The sequence below is a fragment of the Aphelocoma coerulescens genome, chromosome 2 (assembly GCF_041296385.1).
Source record: "Aphelocoma coerulescens isolate FSJ_1873_10779 chromosome 2, UR_Acoe_1.0, whole genome shotgun sequence".
Taxonomy (NCBI): domain Eukaryota; kingdom Metazoa; phylum Chordata; class Aves; order Passeriformes; family Corvidae; genus Aphelocoma; species Aphelocoma coerulescens.
The window spans coordinates 166,436,656-166,461,301 of NC_091015.1; the positions used below are offsets into that span (position 1 = coordinate 166,436,656).

Sequence of the window (24,646 nt, forward strand, 5' to 3'; positions counted from 1 at the left end):
AAATGGTGAATTATATCGGGGAAGAATAGGATGAATCTTTTATTTTTTTTTGTTCTTTTCATCCTACTGAGTGGAGACACTATTAATAACAGAGACAGGAAGGGGCTTTTTCTTCAATATTCATTTTATCTTCTTACAGTTCCTTTAAATTAAGTAAAACAGATTAATTTCTTATGTCAGGCCAATGAAATCAATGGAATTACACCACTGGCTTGGCTGAGACTCCTTCCACTAATTGCATTATGAATATGAGCATGCATTTAACTTCCATTGCAGTCACCGGGATTTCTTTCTTTTCCCAGTTATTTCAGTGAGTCTGGGATCAGATTTATATTACAGGATCACAATCAGACTTTGTAGACACCAATCCAGTGATTAATGCAGGAGCATCCGTTGTAAACATAATGCAAGCTGCAAAATAAAGAACATTTTTATTCCTCACTGTATAAATCAAGCAAATAGAAGCGACCTAAGCAGTGACCCAGGATTGCTGGAAAACCTCTGAGTTGCTCTTCAGTGTGTGAAATATGTAACACGTAAACCATGTGAAGGAAATGCCTGGATGCTGCTAAAGCGGGGTCGGTGTCCTTTTGATCTAACGAGGGCTATTTTTACTTTTGATTTCAGCAGAATTTAATGTGCTTTGGTCAGTCTGACCTTTGCCAATCTGTTCCTGCAGGTCCAGGATGCTGTGAAGTGCCGGGTTGTGGATCGTCAGGAGGAAGGGAATGGAGACTCAGGGGGGTCCTTTCAGAATGGACACGCTCAGCTCATGGTAGGGAAACCTCCCACCTCCCCTGTTATTAGGGGATTTATGGGAATTTTTAACTCATAACTGACAAGCACAGGGCTCTGTCCATCACAGATCCTGAAATCACCGCTCTTATTTCCTTTAAACTTTTGCTTGAGCAAACACAGCACTTAAAATAGACTTTCCCACACAAATCTGGGGTGTTGCATTGTAATTTTAAGGTTCTGAAACTTGCACACCAGGTTTAGCAGACATCTTGGTGAGATCTTTTCTTTCCCAGAAAAATGAAGAGCCAAAATAAACCTCCCAGGTCTTCCAGACCTTTTCATCCCCATCAAGCTGCCTTGTCCTGGCTGGAGCTAGGAAGCAATAGTTTAATACTGTTTTAATCACAGTCTGTGGGGCTATTATCATAAAAATGCTGTCTCAGAGGGATTTTTTTTTCCTCTCAAAAGCACATTTTGCTTTACTGGCAATAGTTTAAGCTCTGTAAATCGTGGTCCTGTTGTGTAAGTCCTTTACAAACAATAAAGGAATAAACTGTGGGGCTTTGTCCTGCATCTGCTCCACTGTTGTGATTTGATGCAAGAAACATTTAATTTCTGGTCTTAAGATAAAGATAACAGGAGAATCAGAGGATGTGAGCAACTTCCAACAGCTCCTGGTTAATATTAGAACTACAGCACAACCCAGTGATGGTTTTTTTCCAGTCACTCCTGTGCTGGGCAGTTTATGCTTGGGTACGAGGCCTCATTTCAAACAGCACAATCTTGAGAGATTTAATTCCACCACACTTCGGTGGTGTTTGCTAAAAACGGGAGCCTCATTTCTCATTTAAATGCGGAGTCTTCTCATTTTCAGCCAGGTTCTCGCTCTGCCTAATTGTGGGTAATTAGAGAGCCCCTTGCATGCCTGGTGCTTTGGCTTCTTCAGTAATAGACACCATCATCACACCCAGTCTCGATCTTCCTTTCCATAAATTAACACCCAGAGCTTTTTATTCTCCTCCTGTAAATCATGTGCCTTCAAATTATTTATATAACTTCAGATTCTCAGCATCCTGAAAAAAAGGGGGTCCTGTATTTGCCAGTCTGTTGTCGCCATCCCAAGTTTCAGGGTTTTGTATCTCTGTACAACTCCACGTTTTCCATTCATTATCGGCCCCCTTGCAAAATTCCGTCTCAGCCACAAGTTTTTAGCAATGCTGCATTTCCTCCTGCACTGCTGGCGGGTGTGTGGAGGAGCAGGGAGCTTACAATCGCTTTCCTCACATTCCAGCCCAAAAAGCTGTGGAATCTGGCTGTGAGCGATGACTCCTCACTGATATTTTTAGAGGGGCACAATGTTACTTTCTTGTAAAATCACCAAAGAAATCAAAATACAGCATTTTTGCTGTTACCTGTTCCGTTAATCTCCAAATCTGCCCAACTAGTGAAAAGGAGCTTAGCTGAGTAGAACTGTTTTCCCCACAAAATCTTGTTGACTGGTATTAAATATAAACCTGTCTTTCATTTATTTATCAGCAGAACTAGTGCAGGCTGTTAAGCTGCATTTTCTGGGACTCCTATCACGAAAATGAGATTATATTTTTCTGTGTCATCCCATTTGCCCATTCGAATGTTACTTCACTTGTATTTCTCTTCTGTTCTTTTTTGATTTTTTTGATATCCCAAAGAATTTACTGGGAAATTAGCATCAGGAAGGTTGAGATAGTTCAAAAACTCTTGGCTCTCAACCTGCTGATATTAAAGTATTTATCCCAGGGGGATGGGGATTTCTCCCACATTCTTCTCAGTATTCAAATGGATTTCATTTCATCACATTAATACAATTATGTTAAGTGTCTTTCTGAAATGATACCAGAAATAATCAGTGAACTCTTCTACCTTTTGCCAGTCTGCAGCTTTCCCATACTCCATGAAAGCTCACGGCCCGCTGTGACTCAGTTTATCCAGTTATTTGAAATGTTATCTGCTCAAAGCTTCAGAAAAAGGATTAACTCCTACTGGGAGAAGAAAGGAGTTCTCTTTGGCTGTGCAGACCACTTGAAAAAGTTATTCAGCCTTTGTGCCTGCAGGAGCCATTGATTTTATACATTAAGAGTTTCAGAAACAGAGACTTGTTCCCACTTCATGTGACTTGGTGACAGATCACAAGAAAGTCCAGTGGGGATGGGGTGTTCCCAGCAGGATTCCCAGATCTCTTTAATAAATGGAGGGGAATCCATTTAAAATGATGTGTGGAGTGACATATCCAAGACAGTTCAGGCCAGGAACCTGCTGCCTCCTTTTTTTAGAAGTGTGAATAAACATCTTCCAGGGGGATACTTTAATCTGCAGCCCAGGAATAAGTGAATGGATGAGCAGATGAACCCCAATTGAAACGCAGTGTTCCAGCTTTATCAGTGATAAAATTGAAAAGCCAACAGGTGGAAAAACGTGGTGTGTTTTCCTTGTTTGAAAATCCAAGCAAAACCTCTCACCTCCGCTCTCCTGGCAAAGGCTGTGCCCACCTCACTAATTAAAGTGGGGTATTTTGCATTTTCCAAGCTTTCCTGTCCTCCTCCACCCCCTTTTGACCACGTCCTCTGTGTTCTGTGTCTTTCAGACCGATTTCGAGAAGGACGTGGACATGGCTTGTAGATCAGGTGAGCACATCACAGGTGAGAATCAGCAAGTGACCTGGTTTGGGGATTGAACTAGGCCATTTTTTTTCCCTTTCTGTTTCCTTTGTGTGTGTCTCGGTGCCTTGCATGTCCTCGCGTTGGGTTGCCCTTCTTTCAACCCCGGCCAAAAGAAAGCAACACCCCGAATTCTCCCTTTGCTTTTCCTATTTTCCTGAAGCTCTTTTGGCCTTTTAACTTAGATCAAGCCTTGCCTCTGAGGAATTATTTTTGCCATGTAACACGGTGGCAGAGAAGAGCGTCAATGAAGAAGAGATGGGATCCATCTCTTCCTGCTGTGATCCTTCTTTGTTCCGGCAACCCCTGCCCAAGGGGGTCACACCAGCCTCAGGCAGCTCTGGGCACAGCAAGGGTGTCTTTGTGGAAAGTCTGGAATCTGGAGAGCCTTCCCACCACTCCAGCTGGCTCCAAGCACTCTTTGGGGCACCTGGAAGTGGTTGGGTCTCTCCTCCTCTGCCTGCTCCTTTCTGCTGTGTGTTCATCACACAGGTTCCTTTGAATCCTGAGGATGTGCATGAGTTGACAGCCCCTTTTCCCCAGTAATCCCAGGGGTGTCTGTGCTGCCTGGATTCTCCCTGGCTGCCCATTCCTCTCTACAGGTCTCATCCTCTCCTGGTCCTGGCATGCCTGACATTTTGGCTGAGGTTATTTTTCTTACCCTTTGTAGATATTGAGGCTTTCATTTGCCCTCTTAGACTTCTCCCGTCTCCCAAGCAAGAGAAATACCAGCTTGCTTGGACCTTGCATAATTCATATCTTCCAAACCAGGATCTTCCGAAGCCAAGGACACACTCTGTGTTCAGTTACCATTATGACAAAGCTTTTCTCTCTTTTTTTATTGATCTTTCTTTCTTGTGTTCCTTCTTTCCTTTTTTCTTCTCTTCTCTCCTTCTTTCCCTGCCTTGCCTTTTTTCTTTCTCTCCTCCTCTCTCTTTCTATAAACACTTACCTGTCCTTTTCATTTATCGTTTTCTTTATCTCATCTATCATTTATTTATCTGCTTCTAATGTATTTATCTATAATTCATCTCTTCCGTTCTGTCTCGCAATCACTTATTTATCTCTGTCCTCAGCTGTCTGTCTTGCTGTATCTGTTATTTATGTATTTCTGTCAACATTTGTCCCTGTCACCGTGTTTCTGTGTATTGTCTGTCACTGTCACTATCATTTATCTGTCTAATATCTATCTATATCTTATTTATCTTTTCCTGTCCTTCTCTCTGCCTCACTCCCTCTCCCTGTGCTTATCACAGTCACAGTATATTTATCTCACTTACCCCTGTGATATCTTATTTCATGGTCTCTTTCTGTCCATTTATCTCTTTTCAGGGTCTGTCCAATTTTTTTTTCTGTTTCTCTGTCTCACACTCTCTAATCTAATTTCGAGCTGTCAGCCTCTTCTCATTTGTCTCCCTCCTTCTCTTTTGATACCAAATATCTCAGTCCCAAAAAATCACGTGTGAAAAACGTGTGTGTGAGGCCATGTCTAGGTTGAGGGGATGCTCAGTGAACATTCACCAGGCAGAGTCAGCTGTAAACCCCAGCAGACCCTTTTCTGGATCTGCCACCACACCTCTTAATCCCAAATTGAGTTTCCCAGAGGAAGGGAAGGAGCTGATTTGTTTGAGATTTCAGGGCAGGAGCCCCTGGATCAGCAGCTTGCCAACAGCCTAAGCTTCCCCTCCTCTGCCAGCATCCAACTCTACAATTTGTTTGTTGATGTCTGCCTGGAGAGATTCTCCTCCTCTCATAAAATTCCACTAGAGTGAGCCAATATAAGTAGTTAATAATAAACCCCATTTCAGAGACCTTTCGGAGTAGTGCACCATCCCATGCACTCTGCTGATTGAATAATAAAACCCAGGAACTTGTCCAATGGTTTTTGGCCATCATTTCTCCTGGAGGCACCGTCTGCCCTCTTGTGATGGATTGGAGATGTGGCTGACACCACTCATAACCCCCTCACATAGATCCCCCTGGTAGGACCTGGTCCAGGGCTCGGTGTTGAAGGCTCACTCTGCTCCATGCTTGGAGATTGCCAAGTGGAAACCTCTCCAAACCTATTTTCTGCAGCTGATGTAAGCATGGAGAAGAGCCTGGATCGATAAACCTTGCTGGGACTCCCAGGGGAAGGGTTTGACTTGCTCTGATTTATCCCAGCGATGCCAGGATGATCGTGGCTGCTGTGGCTGCACCCAGAGTTTTCAGCTTTAAAAGCTTTTTACAAGTTCTTTTTACTCTCCTTGGTGCCCTGCTCATCCTGCCTTGCCTGCTCTGTAGTCTTGGGGGGGGAGCTTTGGTCTTCCCTCACTCCCACTCTGAGCCAGTAGGAAAATCAGTGCGTCCTCAGTGCCACGGGATGCCCATGTTCCACCCCTGTCCCACATGGAACAGCTGAATAATGTCAGCTTACCCCAAAAATCCTGCTCCCTGGTCCTAAAAAGATCCATTTACCCATTTTTATTTCTTCCTGAGATGGGTGAAAGGGGAACATGCATTTATTTCTCTTTTCCTGTGCTGAAATCATGGGTAAGTAGCTCTCACAACACTTTGTCCCTGCCCCACAGTCTGATTTCCATGATTTTCTGATTTTTTCACCCAATGGAGACATCCAGGTTGATGTCCTTATTTTCCCAAGACCTTTGTTGCAGCCTGAAATCAACTGAACCATAGATTATTATGCCTGGAAAAGGGGCAGATGGTTTTTTTGTGGACAGTGTTGTGTGGGAATGAGTGTCCAAATGTCCTTTGTGACTTGTTCACCTCCTCCTCAGTTCAAGGTTCTCCTCTTTTTTAAAGGAATATTCCTGTTGCCACTTGCTTTCCTGAAGAGAAATTGAAAATGGCCAAATAATGAGCTCTCACAAAGCCTTGCCATGAATATTGGAATGTAAAATTTTTTGGAGAGCAGTTTGGAATTCATAAAAAAATATGTTGTTTTTCAAAATACCAATTTCGTAACACTGGAACTGTTAAGGGAAAAGAGCAACCTGAAATATTTTAGTGAGTTAATTAAAAAAAAAAAAAAAATTTGAAGGGGGCTGGAACTCGATGATCTTTTAAAGTCTCTTCCAGCCCAGGGCATTTGATGATTTTATGATCATCTGAATCATTGATAATGTTGTATTTCAGCTATTTCCTGAATCAAAATAATTTTTTTACAAGAAAGCAACCTTTTATTTTAACCTCCACAGGTTAATAATATATAGATTTCATGCACATACTAGATGTACTAAATACCTAAAAATGTCTGGTTTTCAATGTATTGTTATCAATATGTTGGCCTAGATGGGAGTTTTGGCCACAGTTGTGCTGGAAAATTCACATCACAGAGAATTATCCCAAAATAAGGAATTTTTTTCTTGCCTGGCTTTAGTTCTGCCTTCAGTATCCTGGATTTTAAAAACAGAAATAATGTTAAACACAATTGTGCCTCTTTGGGAGAGGTGCTGGTGGGGAGCAACTGTGGGAGGTGTCTTGATGTGTGAACAAAACGCCAGGTGAGGTGCTGAGGACATTTTTCTGTCTCCCCAGTGCTGAACAAAGACATCACCACGTGCAGAACCTCGACCATCACAGGGACCCTGAAGCGCCCATCGCTGCCCGACGAAGAGAAACTGAAACTCAACCACCAGAAAGGCTCATCCAACTTCAATAGTCTTCCAGCCAACGTCTCCAAGATGCACCTTCAGGGCTCCCCACACTACCTGGGGGCCATCAACCTGAACGAGTTCAGCAACCACTCCCTCACCCTGAAGAAGGACAAGAACCAGCCGCCAAAATCCATCTACATCTGCGATGGGGACATCTTCAAGAAGTTGGACTCGGAGCTCTCCCGGGCGCAAGAGCAGACCCTGGACACCAGCTACGTGATCCTGCCCACCAACACATCCACCTTGAGGGCCAAACCCAAAGATGAGAGCAAATACAGCATCAACATTGACCAGATGCCTCAGACACGGCTCATCCACCTCAGCATGGCCACCGACCCCGGCTTCGTGGTCAAGAGTCCCCCGCGGGAGCCGGTGACCATGGCGTGCAGTGAGGTGCAGGGTTCCTCCATGATCCAGCAGCAGCAGCAGCTGGCTCCACAGAACATCTCCAACGAGTCACAGATTCCCAACAGCCTGTGTGACACGGGTGACTCAGGGAACTCGGGCGTGGTGTCCAAGAGCGAGACCGTCTCCACCCTCTCCATGAGCTCCTTGGAGGTGAGCGTGGGAATTGTGGTGTTGTTCTCAGCCCAGGGTGGTGTTCTGCCCTCAATCCAGTGACTCCAGGGAGTTGACAAGAAGAACTTTAGGGAAAATGCAGCCCAGGATGCAATGCCAGTGTCAGATTACCCTGAGGGACCACTGGCATGGGAACATATTTTGGAATGTGATGTCACAACTTCCGCAGACACCTTCCCTTGCTGGATCAGCTGTCTTTAGCCCTACAGGTGCTGCAAAGTCAAAAAAAAAGTTAATTTCTCAAGGACTGTTCATTCTGATGCCAGGCACAGGGCCTGCCTTACCTTTTCCCCTTTATATCCTCTGCTCTATCTCCCTTTTTGATGGTTTCAGTCATGATACAGCTGAGAAAACCCCAGTGATCCAGGTTGGACAGGGCTTGGAGCAACCTGGTCTAGTGGAAGGTGTCTCTGCCCATGGCAGGAGGCTGGAACTGGTTGATCTTTAAGATCCCTTCCAACCTAAATGATTCAATAATTCTAAATATTTGGCACTTCCCATCGTGAAGAGCCAGAGAAACATGTTAAAAGTGCAGGAAGAAGGAAAAGGATAAGGATTCTCCCTGTTTTAACCCCTTACTAACCTTCACCTATCTCTTTCTCTCCTGAATACCCAGAGGCGGAAATCCCGGTACGCAGAGTTAGATTTTGAGGTGAGTACATCCCTTTCTGAATGTTGGTCCCAAATTTTTTGAGCCACCTTCTCCAATTATCTAGCCCTTGGCAGAGCTCAGGAAATCCATATTTAACCTGCTCTTACATGCAGAGTGAAGTCCTTCTAGAAACTGTCCTGCGGGCAGCAGAAGGTAGAAGTGAAATGCAGACAGGTCAAATTAAAAAGAAAATATGATTGTGGAACAGTTTCTGATGATATTACGCAAATTCTACATGTTTGGGTGACCTCTGAATACATTTACAGAGGTGACAGACCGAGGAGAGGCTGGGCATGGGGACAGGTATCAGTTAAAGAAGGGCAGCAAACCTTCCTAGGACATTGACAGTCAAGCTCAAATTCTACAGTATAAAAATTTGATTGTTGCAAGTTTAAGGGTTTTTTATAGGTCAAAAAGTAGGATTTTCCACTTTCTCCCCCCATCTCGGCTTGAAAATAAAGGCAGTGCTACGGTGGGTCCTCAGTAAATGCTGAAGGTGTTTTCGGCACCTGCAGGGAGACAGAGCTGGGATTTAATGATGTGACTCTGCGGGGAGGATGTGTTCCTAATGAACGGGGTTTGCTGACCTGGGGCCCTTTGTGTTTGCTCCAGAAAATCATGCACACAAGGAAACGTCACCAAGACATGTTCCAGGACCTGAACAGAAAACTCCAGCACGCAGAGAAGGAGAAGGAGTCTCCAACAACGGACAGCAAGGTTAGTCAGACACTTCCAGAAGGCCTCTGGTGCCAGCAGGAGCACAGGAAACAGCAGGAAATTTAGGAGCACTCCCTGAACACTTTTCCTTGATTTTCTATCCATGCACACTGCAACAAACATGTGCACCACACAGAAGCCCAGGAGGAGGATGTCTGTCCCCATGTCTGTCCATGGTGTTGTCTGCCCTGTGTCTGTTCTTGGCATTCCCTTCCAGGTCATCCCTTCGTGCCCTATTCATCAGCTCTTAGGTGGGATCTGGAAATTGGGTTTGCCATGAGAAGATCTGGGTGGAAAGTGGAGCGGGCAGAAAGAGGAGAAGCATCTCCCCCCCGTTGTGGGGCTGAGGCAGAGGCCAGGGTGGCAGTGATGGGATATTTTGGATGGCCACAGCAGTGGGATTGAAGCTGTGATGTTGGGAGCATATTTTAGGGACTGGAGCCTAATTAAATGTAGGTTATTTGTGACAGCTGATCACCCGTGATACGAGCACATGCAAATGAGTGAGTCCAGGCAAGGCCATGAAGGTTCTCCAAGGGCTGGAACATCTCTCGTATGAGGAGAGACTGAGAAAATTTGGGTTTTTCAGCCTGGAGAAGAGAAGGCTCCAAGCTGAGCTTATTGTGGCCTTTCAGTCCCTACAGGAGCTGGAGAGGGACTTCGGCAAGGGCATGTAGTGAGAAGACTGTGACAACCAACAAGGGGAAAGGGCTTTAACCTGAAAGAAAGTGGGTTTAGCTTGGATATTGAGAAGGAATTCTTCCCTGTCAGGGTGCTGAGGCCCTGGCACAGGGTGCCCAGAGAAGCTGTGGCTGCCCCATCCCTGGAAGTGTCCAAGGCCAGGCTGGATGGGACTTGGAGGAACCTGGGATGGTGGAAGGTGTCCCTGGCCATGGCAGGGGTTGGAACTGGATGATTTTTGTAGTCTTTTCTAACCTAAACCATTCTGTGATCCTGTGACATCCATGTTTTTTCCTTGATAGGAGCAAAGTTCCAGGGAAAAGGGGCCTTTAAAGGAGACAGACTTAGGGAAGGACCTTTCAGCCTTTCAGAGGGGCAGAGATCTGGGACTGGAAACAGATATCAGGGGCCTGTGTAATAAGTGGTGTAGATGATAAAATAAGGAAGAGCAGGCAGATGGCACCTTCCACATGTCTCAGCCAGCTGGGCAAGGACTGAAAGGCTGCAAGGAATTCTATCAGCTCCAGCTGAAGGGAAAAACAAGTGGCAGAGCCAGGCTGGAAGTAAGAAATTAAATTTGGGGTTGCCTGCACTCAGGAGAGAGGCAAGGTGAGCTAATTATAACAATTCTTGGTGATTTGTAATCAAAGCCCCTTGTGACAAGAAAGATACTGAGGGGCTGGGGAGAGAAGGGCAACAAAGATGGGGAAGGGTCTGGAGCATGAGTCTGATGAGGAGAGTCTGAGGGAGCTGTGGGGGCTCAGCCTGGAGAAAAGGAGGATCGGGGGGACCTTCTACTCTCTAGAACTCCCTGACAGGAGGTTGGAGCCAGGTGAGGGTCGGTCTTCTCTCCCAGGTAAAAAGTGATAGAACGAGAGGAACCAGCTCCAGTCGCCCCAGCAGAGGTTCAGGTTGGGTATGTGGAAAAGTTTCTTCACTGAAAGGGTGGCCAAGCATTGGAAGAGGCTACCCAGGGAAGTGGTGGAATCACCACCCTGGAAGTGTTCAAAAACCATGTAGGTGTGTCACTTGGGGACATGGCTCAGTGGTGGCCTTGGCAGGGCTGGGTTAACAGCTGGATCAGTGATCTTGGAGGTCTTTTCCAACCTCAATGATTCCATGATCCTAAGACAGATCCAGGATGCAGTACCCCCTGCAATGTGGCAAATGTGGCACTGGTGGGGCTTACTTTGATGGGACTCCCTCGGAGGCAAGAGCAGAGCTTGGAGGGTGATGGAGCCAGAGGTTTGAGGTTTTTCTGGGGAGGAAGCAGAGCACTACAGAGCCTTTGGTCGGTGTCCTGACCTCACAGCGTTGCTGTGCTGAGCTCCAGAGATGTTATCCCAGCAAATCCTACTTCTACTGTGTGTGGCACGGTGTCATTATGGGCTGTCCAGTGTAACAGAGTCAGAGGGGCCGGGGATCTACAAGTTCAGATCAAAGAACCCTGCTTAGCCCAGAACCCCAATGTGTCTCACTCAGTGTCACCTCTCTGGGTTTTTTTTTTTTGCAGTTATTTCAGTGTGACGCAGCTGTAAACCCAAAAAAAATGCTTAAATCCAGTGTAAAATACAATCTGTGGTCTGTTTGCAGGAGGGGTTTATAGATTGGGAAGATTTTAGCATTTCAGAGATGCATCTGTATAGAAATAAAGTTGCTGCTGTCAGCATCAAAGAGCTTTGAGCTGCTGAAGGAGGCTCTGAAGGTGGCTTTTGCATATCGACTGAATTTTTTTCAAGTTGGGATTTTTCCCTTGGATGTAACGGGAGAGGGGGAGCTTGTGCAGAGCAGGATTGGCAAGTCAGGAGTGGATATTGGTTTAAAAAACATCCAAAGCAATACAAAGTCAAATAAATAGGGTTTTTCCACCCCTTTTTGCTACCATTTGCTACTGAGGACCCCGCTGGAACTCAGGCCCCATCTTCAGCTCACCCTGAGAAGGCAAAGAGCAGATAACAGGGATTAAAGGAACAACAAAAGAACGTTTTCTCTTTTATGTATGTTTAGGTTATAAAACGATGGAGTGTTTCTGCTGGTGACAGTGATAAAACAGACCTTAGCTCAAGTCTGGCTTTCATTTGCATTGCAGAGCATCCTGGACTTATCCCAACCCTTTCCATGACATTAATCCAAACACAGAAAGCTCCTTGCCTTGTGGGCATGAACAAGGTCATCAGGATCCTGGAATACCCCTAAACCCTTTCTCATCCCGGAGCAGAAGGGATATTTCCTGTGTCTGCTCCATCTGCCTGCATCTCTGTTCTCTCTGATTTCCCTTTTAAATAAACAACCACAAAGTCAAGCTCCCAAGTCTTTCTCCAAGCCTGGCATTTTCCCAACCTCTCCTGGCAGCGTGTCCCGTTGTCCTCAATCCTTTCCAGGATACGATGCTTGTCCTAATCTTGCTGTTCCTGTCTCCTCCCTCAACTCCAAGGTCAGAAAAGTGCTGATGAAACTGGAACTAAATGTCTGCATAGGACAGGCATCCTGTGGGATTCCTAGGAATGGTGCTGGCCATTTTTAGGGATCAATTTAGATTTTAATTTTAATGCAAATGCCATCCCCACTGTATTCCAGTGCACTTACCCTATCACACTAAACACAGAGCACCTTTCACATGAACTCCTAAATTGTCAGATTTTAAGGAAACACCAACAGAAGAATGGGATGAAGGAGCAGATCTTCCGTCTCTTTAGGAAAAGGGGTGGAAAATTCAACCATCACGTTTATTTACCCTTGAGAATTTCTCCAGTTTCAAGGGTAAAATATGATTTTTATAACCCCCTTTTTAAGGGGTTTTCAGCCAAGACACAAAGTTTTGTACAAGCACATGTGTTTTAAGTATCCTGACACATGGAAACTTGGAATAAATGTTAGTGCTGTGTACACTTAAAAAATGTCCTTTGCTCACTGTCCCAGAATAGTTACTGGCAGAGCTGGAAACATAGTGGGGGACTGACAGAATCATTAAGGTTGAAAAAGATCTCTAAGATCATCAAATCCAACCAGTAACCCACCACTAAACCGTGTCCCCAAGTGGCACAATTAAAAATTCCTCCCAGGATTGTGACTCCACCGCTTCCCTGGGCACCTGTTCCAAAATCCAGTATCGCATCTCTCTTGACAACCCTTTCAGTGAAGAAATTTTTCCTGATATCCAACCCAAACCTCCCCTGGCACAACTTGGGGACATTTCCTCTTGTCCTCTCCCTTGTTACCTGGGAAAAGAGACTGACCCCCACGTGGATACAGCCTCCTTCCAGGGAGTTGTAGGGAATTTTAAGTGGAGACAGGTTTGGGAATTAATTCTGTGATTGAGGAGTCCTAATACACATCCCGCTGGGACTGGAGTGTCCCCACTGCCATCAGCTCAGTAATGAGTGGGGCTGGTATGTCCGAGGTAATTGTGGGAGCCAGGATAGTGCCTGGAATGCCAGGCAGGTCTGAATCTTGCTCATATTCCAGGCTTTCCCAGGCATGTGGCACTGGCCACAGGTACTGTTTTATTGCAGTTGTTTTGCTGGAAACCAAAGCACATTCCTAATGCTGAACTAAGTTGAGCCTCGGAGTACAATAATAAAGAATTGCCCTTCCTTGGGGAATAAACATGGATTTTTCCATATTTTCTTTTCCAGTTTATTCCATAAAATTTATTCCATGTGACACATACTTTCTTGTGTCTGTACCTCAACTGTAAAATGCTCCCACTGGAAGCACCCTGAACTATTCCTGACTAAAATCACATTTTCCAGCAGGATCTATGTTCAAAGAACAAAGGACCACACATCCAGGTGGTGTTCAAGCCTTGACCCTGCAGGAGAGAAACGTGGTCACACTCAAAATGGCTTTAAGCTGAGGGAGGGTGATTTAGATGGGATATTGGGAAAAAATTCATCCCCGTGAGGCCCTGACACAGATTGTCCAGAGGAGCATTGGATGTCCCATCCCTGGAAGTGTCCAAGGCTGGCTTGGACAGGGCTTGGAGCAAGCTGGGACAGTGGAAGGTGTCCCTGCCCATGCCAGGGGGTGGAATGAGACAAACTTTAAGATCCCTTCCAACCCAAACCACTCTGGGATCCTGTGATTTGTGGCTGTATGGACTGATCAGGGATGTAGACACTACTTCCTAAAGTTAATTTTTCCATGTTAGGGAATTAAGATAGGAGCAGGATGCCATCCAGCAAGATCTGATGACTGCCAAGTTGAAAAGCCAGGTTTTTCATGCACTGATAAATCTCTGTATGACCTTAACATGATCCTGGCAGGGTCTTTCCAGCTCTGGATATTCTGTGGCAAATTTTTTCTCCCTTGCAGTCTTCAACTTCAGGTAAAGCGAGGAAGGTGGAATTGGTTTTTTTCCTTACTCTCAGAAAGAAGTTTCAGGGTTGTAGGCAGGACTTCTTTGCTCCTGTTATGCTGGAATTTGGGACAGATTTTCTCTGTCCACCTGAAGAGAGGGAAGAATCTAAAAATAGCATTTCAGGAGCAGCTGGTTTGCTGTGCTCGTCCTCCTCCCAAGCCTGGGGAGGTTTCACACTGTTGCCCTTTGATTAAATCCCAGACCAAACTGGAAGCTGGTGTAGCCCCTGAGCAGACAACTGAATGAGCTCTGTGTGTGTGGAATATTTATCCCCCCCACAGCTTATTTGCAACCAGGAAGCATGAAAGGAGCCAAAGGCTTGGAGACAACCACAGCAGGATTTGCATCAAAATACCCAGCCACCCCCAGCAGGCATCCTGATGAAAATTTCAAGCTCTCTTGGTGTCTGGGATGCACCAAACCTTTGTTTTTAAGGCTGCAATAAGCAGTGAGCGGCTTCCACCTGGATTATAGATGTCTCTTGATGTAAGGGATATTTTGGATGTATATTGGGATGTTAGCTTGGGACTGACTCAGACAGAAGAGTTCTTCCTTCCTAATCACTCCCATCACTTTGACTCCTTCTTTCCCTCCCCAGTTGCTACCAAAAGAAAGAAAAAATCTCATCGTTGGAAAACCTTGCTGCAAGTTTGTTTCTCCCTTTCAAAGCCTGACCTTTGCCTGGCAGACTGTGGGCTCCACCACTCAATTTCTTCCCGTTTCCTCCTAGATACACAGAGTTACCCAGGTCTGAATTCTTGTAGTTGGGAGTTCTCCACATTAAAGCAGGATAGTGGTTATTTCCAAGCTTCTTTGTAATACACAGGAAATATTCTCAGGGTTTTACATCTCAAATGCTCCTACTCCTGGGGAGTTAATTGCTAAAGAAATTCCAGGGTTTGGGCTGGACATTGAGAAGGGTCAGTGGTTTGTAGGCTTTTAAAAAAGCCAAGGTTTTTTTTTTTCTGCTGAGCTTTGATAGCACTGGAAGTGATGCTCCTGCCTTCCCCCTCAGCAGGAATCCTTTGATGCAGCTCCATTAGAGAAGCTGGAATCACATCCATATCCCTCTTTTCCTGCCAGCATCTGGCTTGGCACTCATTTTAAACAGCAGCTCTTCGCTTGCGCCGAGGTCAGCGCTGGACGGAGCTCTGCAAATTCCTCGGATTTGCTCGTCCTTGTTGATTAGCTCCCTGCCACATTCAGCTCCCTGCAGCTGGAATGGCTTTTGCTTTGGCTCCTGTCCTGCAGCTCACATGCAGGGTCTGGACTCAGTTTATAAGTCACAGAATCACAGAATCACAGAGTCACAGAATGGTTTGGATTAAAAGGGACATTCAAAACCATCTCATCCCAAGCCCCTGCCACGGGCAGGGACACCTTCCACTATCCCAGGTTGCTCCCAGCCTCGTGCAGCCTGGCCTTGGACACTTCCAGGGATGGGGCAGCCACAGCTTCTCTGGGAAAAAGCACAACTCTCAAATCCCATCCCAAATCTCTGTTGATCCTGAAAAGCGCCTGCTCCAAATCCCATTTTAAAAAGGTACAATGTTTTTTCTGCCTAACTTTTCCTTATTTCCTTATGGACAGTGTTTCTGTCTTGATTCGTCACTTTCTTTTCTTGAAATGAGATTATTCTTATCTTTCCTCTTTGGACATCTGGAGATTTGCCCATTTCACCAGCACTGGCTTTGGCTACCTAATGGACTGGTGAGAAAAAAGGACCATGAAGTGGACATGGAGTCACAGCACAAGGGCAAAGGGGTTTAAGATGACAGAGGGCAGGTTTAGATTGAATAGTAGGAACAAATTTTTCCCTGTGAGGGTGGTGAGGCCCAGAGAAGCTGTGGTTGCCCCATCCCTGGAAGTATCCGAGGCCAGGCTGGATGGGGCTTGGAGCAACCTGGGATAGTGGAAGGTGTCCCTGCCCATGGCACGGGGGTGGGATGAGATGGTTTTTAATGTCCCTTCCATCCCAACCATTCCCTGCTTCCGTAATTCTATACAGACGAATATTGCAGCTCATCCCCTGGCAGGGCTGTGCCTGCCTGGTGTGCTCTGCTACAGGAATGGGGAAATTGGGGAGCTGCTGGCTGGGCGTCCCTCTGCAAGGGAAGCTCCACTTTTGGGAAGGGTCTCTCTGTGCCACATCTTTAATCCTCTCTGCACTGCTTAAAGGCAAATTTTAACAGACCAATTAGTGCAGCTTTTATATGGAGGAGCTCTGCATAAAGCCCAATAATTACCACAATAAATTCTGTTATGAAAATGACGTCAAATCCTGATTCAGTCAGCCATAAACCATCTGCCAGCTCCCAGGTATCCAAACACGCCATCAATCAGAAGTTCACCTCCTCCTCTAGATCATCCAGCACCCCTTGTCCCAAGAATTAGGGGATAAAGTTCTGTCCCAGAGAAACCTGTTCCCTGTATCCTCTGCTCCAGCACCAGGCAGTGCCACCAGCACATGGAAACTCCTGGTTTTTTATACTCTAAAGTCTGAATAATTCTTTATAGAGTCTAAATAAAAGACTCTATAAAAAAACATGCTCTGGGTGCTCTTGGTCCCCTCCTGGATCCCCAGGTGCTCCTGCAAGGCAGCCTTGAGGGCTTTCAGCATTTTAGGGAATTTAGTCCTTCAGGTGGGCTCTTCACAGACCATAAGCATTGTCCCAAAAAAGACTGGGCTTGGACCAGCTGGATTAACAGCAAGGATACTCTGGAAAACAGCCTTTTCCTCGTGCTGGTGGGACCACAGACTTTCTGTGCAGCCTTCAGGCTTTTCAGGAGTCTATGAAAGACCTCCTTGATCCAGAGCCTGTTCACCTTCAGCTGTGTGGCCTTGCTCGAATTTGTCTCACAGCCACCCCTTCAGGATGGATGAGCTTCAGGGGATACAGAAGCAGAAGACAAATTTTTATAGCCCAGCAAATGCTGGGTATTTCAAGTTGCCTAACTGATTTCCAAGTTAAAACCACAAATTATTTCCACTTCTTTTTTAAAATTTAATTTAATTTAATGAAATTCTGAACAAAGCCAGCCGCTTCCTTTTGCTTTTCTCCTAAATGAAAATTTAAAAAAAAAAAGAAAAAGCATAATCTTTGTAGTTCAGTAGCATAAAATGAAAGAACTGCAGCTACTTGTTTCCGAGAAGGAAAGGAAAATTTATCATTCTCTAAAGAAACAAGACAGCTTTCCCATTTTCTAATCACTTTTCAACGACATTGATCTGAGGATGAATTAGATGAGCATGAACCACATTTATCTTTCAAATTCCCTGCTCTATGCTCTGAATAACTTCATCCTGGTCCTACAGTCATCACTGTCATGGGGAGAGACCATTTGGGTCAGGAAATATCCTTCAGGTTGACACCAGAGGCGAGGAAAAACAGCACGGGAGTAGCCGGTTCCAGGGGAGTTATCACCGAGTGCTCAGTGGAAAGCCCTGAATTGCTCTTGGGGTTATTCAGGGTAACCGTAAAAACTGGGTGTCAAAAAATGAAAACAAACAAAACCAAACAAAAAGCCCACAAAACAAACACGGGGAGGTGCAGCTTGAGCAGCCTGAGCGGTTCATGGGCTTTGGCTGAAGTGGGAAGTCAAAGCTGTGCCTCAGAGCAAACCCCTGGGCTGTATTTATGCACTGCAGGGATGCTGCTCCTAAGGAGAAGAGTTGCACTGGGATACAGGAGCTCTGGATGAGCCAGCCTGGATCCCTGGAGGCAGCACAGGAAAGTGTGGAGGGTGAGGGAGGGGATTCTCCCCCTCCAATCTGCTCTGGTCAGACCCCACCTGGAACCTTTTGTCCAGTTCTGGGGTCCCAGCACAGGAGGGACATGGAGCTGTTGGAGCACCAAGATGATCAGAGGATGGAGCAGCTCTGCTGTGAGGAAAGGCTGAGAGAATTGGGATTGTCCAGCCTGGAGAACAAAAGGGTCCAGGGAGGTCTTAGAGCCCCTTCCAGTGCCTAAAGGGGCTCCAAGAGAGAGGGAGAGCGACTTTTCTCAAGGGATGGAGTGCCAGGACAAGGAGGAATGGCTTCAAACTGACAGAGGGCAGAGCTAGATTGGATATTGGGAAGAAATTCCTCCCTGTGAGGGTGCGGAGGCCCTGGCACAGGTTGCCCAGAGAAGCTGTGGCTGCCCCATCCCTGGAAATGTCCAAGGCCAGGTTGGACAGAGCTTGGAGAAATGTGGAATAGTGGAAGGTGTCCCTGCCAATGGCAGGGGTTGGAATGAGATGATTTTTCAGGTCCCTTCTAACTCAAACCATTCTGGGATTTTATGATGATTCTCTGAATACCACAGGGTAGGGAGGTGCCTGCTCCACCACCATCACCTTTCCATACCCACCACAAGTCCAGCACAGGTGACTGCAGCCTGCCAGGACCAGCTTTAGCGGAGGGATGTGTGGATTATCTCAATGCACTTTGCCTCTGTCTCTGTCAGAGATTTGGGGCTTTTGTTGACACTGCATCCTAAATACCCTTTACCCCAAATCCTCTCCCTCCACCTTAAAAATTTGCAGCTAAAATGAAAGTCAGGGCTGAATGAAGGAGACTCCCAATGCCACCAGAATGATGAACGCCTCCAGCCTGGACCTGGTTTTACCCCAGCTTTGAGTCTGGGTGCTCCCTCCTTTCCCACCCCTTTTTTTTCTCCACAATCCTGGCACCAGGCAGGGACTGACAAACATTTCCCTCCTCCCTCCTGGGCTGTGTCAGGCCAGAATGATGGCTCTGTCCCTGGGAGCTACTGGCAGAGCAGCCCCTGGTGCTTTCAGCCCCTGGCTGGGGCCAGCCCTGGCTGTCTCTGAGGCACCAGGCCCCGGGCCAGCCCCGGCGCCCTTTCCAGCCGGATTACACATCCCTCTCTCCAGGTTTTTTTCTTTCCTTTCTATGCACAGCTCAGTTTTCCCTCCTGCCTGCAAGGATTGCTAAGACCCCACAGTGGAGCTGGAGGGAAATGCCAGGGCTGGAGCATGATCCCACTGCCTGTTTCTCTGTGCCGCTCAAGTGGCCAAGACCCCATAAAAACTTTTTTCCATATGGAGGGAGAGAAAAGAGGAGCTGTTCCCAGGAGCCTGCTACCAATTCCCAGGGTGCCCTGTGCCAAGAGGAGATTTTCTTTTGTCTCCCAGCATTCTTCCCAGAGCTCTGCCAGGCTGATTAACCTGCTCAGAGATCCCAGTGGGCATCGAGTCCTTCTGCAGCCACCCCTGAGCCAGCACCTCCCTCACAGCATCACCAGAGAAGTCTGATCTTTCCTGAGAAATGGGAAACTAAAAACAAGTCTCCCTTCATCATTTCCTCATTTTCCAAAACTCTTTTTCATCGTTTAACGTTAAATAGACATCTTTGGAGTCACTAAGCCAGACACAGTCACAGGTAGATAACACATCACACTGATAAGGAGGATGGAAATCGCCATGTGGGGTCAGACCCAAGGGCAGTTTCTGCCTCCTATCCATGGCAGAGTGAAAAAGAGCTTGGAAAAATAAAAGGGCCAGCCTGTGGTGGTGCATCTTCAAAAAGATCCCCAAAACTCCAGGAATTTGTGCCCAAAGACCCCCAAGGCATTCGGTGGCACTGGATAGCACCGAATGGATGCTGCTTTTGTGAGTTTCCATGTATTTTCCTGAGTCTGGAAGTTTTCAGGATGAACAGAGAGCTGTGGAAAGGTGGCCTGGAGGTTGGCTGGCCACTGTGGGCAGGCCCAGCTCCCGGGGTTCACTCCTTGGTGCTCTGGAGTTCCTTTGTTGGAAGAGATGATCCCAATCCCCACCATCAGTGGTCGATTCCTACCATCCACAAGCCTCTAAGAGCTTCCCAGACCTCTTCCACATCCAACCATAATCTCTTTAAAGACGTGAAGGTGGGAGTCTCTAATCTTTCCTCCCACAGGACATTCTCCATGACTTTATGCATGGCTGGAAACTGGCCACATTTATCATTTTCCCTTTATCCTTCTATAAGGAAGCTCACGGAGTGCCCAGAATATTCAAGATGCAGGTGCAGAATGGAGCTGTGCACTGCCATAATAATATTTCCTGTTTCGTTCTCTCTTCCTTTCTTAATTTTTCTCTTCTCAACGACTCACAAAATTGAATGTCTAGGTTTTAAATAATTATTGTCACCCTTAGGTGTTGCTCCCTAGTGACAGGGCTGAGCAGAGGCCACTGCTGTAGATGTGAGCTCATCATTTTGTTATTTTGTTGGGTTTTTTTTCTCAGCTTCTGTTCCCTCCATGGATTTTCAGCTGCTCTTGCTCACTAGCCCGTGACAAGGAGGGCTCTGAGGTTTGCTGATCACGTTCAGGGTGCATGATCAGATCTGGGAGCATCCTCCCAGCATGAAGGAGAGGCTGAAGGTCAGGAGTGTGGCAGATGGAGAGAGACTCTTAAAACAGGGATTGTCTGGGAATCGAACCTGATGCCAAAGGTGGCCATAAATAATGCCATCAAAAAAGGGCTTTTGTTTGAGGGGAAAAATTGAATTATTTATGAACTTCATGCCTAAGATCGCTTGTGCTGCTCTCTAATACAGCTGTGGACATCAGCAGCTTTGAAAACTTGTGGCATTACAGCAGCTGTGGCAGAAAACAAAATGTTTGTCATTGAAAAAAAAATCTGTCCTGACCAAGGTTGTTTTTCTTCACCTTTTAGGAAACTGAATTTCATTCCAGTTTTTACTCTCTGTGTGCTTTTTTTTCTCTGTGTTCCTGCTGCATCTTTTCAGGCAGACTGATGGTCTCTAAAAAACACTGTAGGTGGAAGTTTCCCTGCAGGAAACTTCCAGCTTGTCTCATTAAGACACACACAAGAGTTAAATGGGTTCCAGTTTTTAGTTGCAGTGGTTCTAAAATAAGTTCCAAAAAAGATAATGGAATAAGTCATGAATTTTATCACTTTTTCTGTCCTAGTAGTATTAATCACTGTCATGTTATATCATGGAATAAAGTACGAATAACACCAGCAGCGGAAGGAAAGCTTTGTATTGTAGAGTTTAATGCAAACTTCAGCTGCAGATTTAAAGAAATTGAGTGTTTTACATTGTTCTGAGCAAGATTTTTACACAGCCTGATTAAAAAATAACAATTCTCTTTAAAAGTACTTTAAAACTTACCTTTTCTCCCTTTGAATGAAAATAATTTCAGAATGCTTGCACTTCACTTCAAGATGTTTACCTGGTTTGTACACTCACCACCCTCTAACCACCAAATGCTCTCACCCAGAGCCTTCTCCCTGGGAGCTGTGGAGTGCAGGACCAACTTCAAGCTCATCTTATTTTTGTACTAAAGTTTGGAATTCCTGGCGTGGGTGATCCAGTAAAAACTTCCCCGTAGGGATAATTCCACAGCAGCTTTGCTGTCGACACTGCAGGGTGGAGCTGGGAGAAACAGCAGCCTGACAAAAACGTCTTAGGGAAGGACAAAGTGAGAAGCTGAGGCTGCTGGATGAGCCTGCAGCAGATGGGAATTCAGGTTTCCTACGGAGCTACCATGATCTCAGCAGCATCCTGGAGTGACCCTGCAGCCTCCGTGAGGCTTCATCTCCCCTCAGTCAATACATTTTGGTGACAGCACCAAGCTGTGACACGTCCTGGGCTGCGTGTCCCCTGCGTGTCTGGCTCGTCACCTTCTCCCCAGGCTTTTCCCCTTGTTGTCATGCTCCACAAGCTGCTTTCCTCCCACTCTTCCCACTTCTCCATGGGCAGGTGGCTCAGAAGGGCTCGGGCACATCCAGGGAAGCCTTTCCTTGCCGAGTGCTGGAGTGGTTTTGTGGGGATCATTAACTGAAAAGCATCACTGGTGCTTGGAAGGGAGAAGTTGAGTGGAACGACTCATTTAAAACCTTTCCTTTCTCTACCCACTGAAGAACACACCCATTTCCCAGCCCCTCAGCCCTCCCCAGAGCCTTGTCTTGGTGTGTACCAGCAGAAACATGGAAAGAGATTTTCTGGATCCATATCCATGGCGGCATGCTGGTGGCAGACTGGGTCGGTAAAGCCTCCAAGGCTTGGCGTGGAGTTGATGGAAATATTTTCAGCCTCAGAGCTGAGCTCCAGCTCCTCCAGCAGCAGGGATTTGGTTCCCTGGCAGAACAGGGAGCAGGTTTTGCTGCAATTAAAGTCTATAAATAGCTGTGCTGCATAGGGAATGTGCATCAAATGCAGTGGGTGTTCAGAAAGACCTCATTGTAATCTCAGTTTCATTCTGATTCATTCTCGATTTCATAGACTGGGTTTGGGCTGGAAGAAACCTTAAAGATCCTATAATTCCACTCCCTGGCATGGGCAGGGACACCTTCCACTATCCCAGCTTGCTCTGAGCCCTGTCCAATCTGGCCTTGGACACTTCCAGGGCAGCCTGTGCCAGGGCCTCCCCACCCTCATAGGGAAGAATTTCTTCCCAAAATCCATCTAAATCGACCCTCCTTCATCTTAAAGCCATCACCCCTTGTCCTGTCACTACATCTGTGGGAGTAGAAAAACATCTGAAATTCTTAAAACCACACTCAGTTTTTCAGTAGTAAAAACCTCAGGTGAAAGCTGAAATATCCAGGCATTAAGTGATGGGAGGTGGCAGTGGAAAGAAAAGCAACATTTTATTGTTGAAAATAGTTCGTACACCAAGTGTCATTTTCATTGATACCCCACTTTATTTTGGATGAGAAGCTGCACAGAAGAGCTGATTTGTTGATACAAGAGGAGGTAAAAACATGCTATTTCTTGCATTTTGTACTAACTTTTCTTTCTTTCTCTCTCTCTCTCCTTTCTTAAACTTTCCTCCTCCTGCAGCAAGAAAAACAGCAGACACCAAACAAGAGACCCTGGGAAGGCATCAGGAAAGTCCAGTCGCCACCATCATGGGTTAAAAAGGACATCGAACCTGTGGCACAGTCTCCCCTAGAACTAAAAACTGTAGAGTGGGAGAAAACAGGGGCCACCATCCCCTTGGTGGGACAAGACATTATTGACCTTCAGACAGAGGTCTGAGCAGAAAGGGAAGAAAAAGGACTTTTTTTTTCCGGAAAACAAACGAAACAAACAAAACAAAACCACGTTTTAAAGAAATGATTAAATTAAATCGGAACCGAGCCAGAGAAGTGTTTGGTTTCTTTTGAAACCTTTGGTAAGATGGAGTAACTTTTGTATTGTTCTCAGCAGAGAGGGGGAGTATTACTTTATAGAGTATAGTAGCTGTAGGTTCAGGACAACACGAGCTTTCCCAGGCAGGACTGGAGGAGTGAGCCTGGAAGAGAGCAAGGAGGAGGAGGAAGAGGGTGGGGAGGGGCTGCAGGGGACAAGCCCTGCCAAGATGCTCTCGGGTCACTGCCACACACCAGGAGCCGGGGAGGTGTGGAAGGACACCCAGCAGCCACCACAGAAGATCGGGGTTGTTTGGGGACACCAAAAGGAGCCTCTCTGGGATGTGGCCTGGCTGGGGCAGACCCAGCCTCGAGGGGCATCCCTCGCTTCCCCGCCTCTCCCTCGCCAGCTCATCCAAGAAGGAAGGAGATGGGACATGCCAAGCGGTGGCCATGAGGACACTGCCACTCCTGGGCGCCACGCCACGACCTGGCAGCGGGTCCCCTCGGAGGGCGATGTGGCGGCGTCGCCCGCGGCTTGGGTGGAGAGCAGAGGTGGGGCTTCCTCCTCTCATCCCTCCCCGGCGGAGCTCCCGCATGGGAGGAAAGGACCAGCTCCAGATCTCCAAATCCTGCTCACCCCATCTCCAGGGAGAGGGTGGAAGGTGGTAGACAACAAGACCAACAAGGAGAATGTAGGTCGTGTCATTGACTGTTAAATAGATAAACTCAGCACGGGCCTTGCAAAGGTCCTCTTGGCCTCATCCTTTTTTTTTTTTTTTTTTTTTTTGTTCTGTTATTTGTCCTTGCTTTTGGACTCAGATTTATTCCAAGCTGCCCCTCCCTGGAAGGCAGAGAGAGAAAGAGGGAAAGACAGATCTGCCGCTGTACCTGGAGATATTGGTAAACAGAGACGTTGCCTTAGGACATTGAGACAAACTGACAACATGAATAACGTCCACTTGGAAACAAACAGACAAAAAAAACAAACAAAATAATCTATTTTTTTCCTTCTTCTTTTCTTTTCTTCAATAAAAAGAGAACTTGAAACCCGAGACCTTTCTTTTCTTTGGCTCCTGTCATTTCGAATGCCTTTCTGTGCCGTAGGACTGCGCAGGCATGGGGTGAGGATGCCACCTGCTGAAGGTGGAAGGCAAGTTGCTCTGTGGAAAGTTTGGGATGGTGGGAATAGGCAGCCCCTTCACCACTGGCTTGCAATGTTTTGTTTTGCATTATTGAGTTGGAGTTTTGCTTATTTTCCCCTCACTGGCTCTACTCTGCCCTCCCCGCTGCCCAGAGCCAGCAGCACGTTCATGGTCCTACAGGAAGGGAGAGGTGGAGCTGATCAGGAGAGCAGGACATTCCTCCTCATAAAATCTTTTCACTTCACCATGAAAAAAACTATTTTAATTTTTTCTTCATTAAACATTTCTCAAGGTTATTTACAAAAAAAATGCGATGTCTACATTTCACCCCAAAAAGT

The 24,646-nt window shown here is 46.4% G+C and overlaps 1 protein-coding gene across 1 annotated transcript in view; it reads left to right on the plus strand.

Moving 5' to 3' along the window:
* ADGRB1 (adhesion G protein-coupled receptor B1) overlaps window positions 1-24,148 on the plus strand; it is a 201,621-nt gene extending 177,473 nt beyond the window's left edge. Inside the window, exons 27-32 of the mRNA XM_069006061.1 lie at window positions 680-775; window positions 3,359-3,413; window positions 6,969-7,645; window positions 8,283-8,318; window positions 8,931-9,035; window positions 22,874-24,148. Of these exons, the coding sequence (XP_068862162.1) occupies window positions 680-775; window positions 3,359-3,413; window positions 6,969-7,645; window positions 8,283-8,318; window positions 8,931-9,035; window positions 22,874-23,071 (1,167 nt within the window). The 3' untranslated portion in view covers window positions 23,072-24,148. The remainder of the gene's footprint in view (window positions 1-679; window positions 776-3,358; window positions 3,414-6,968; window positions 7,646-8,282; window positions 8,319-8,930; window positions 9,036-22,873) is intronic.
* The last annotated feature ends 498 nt before the right edge of the window (window positions 24,149-24,646 follow it).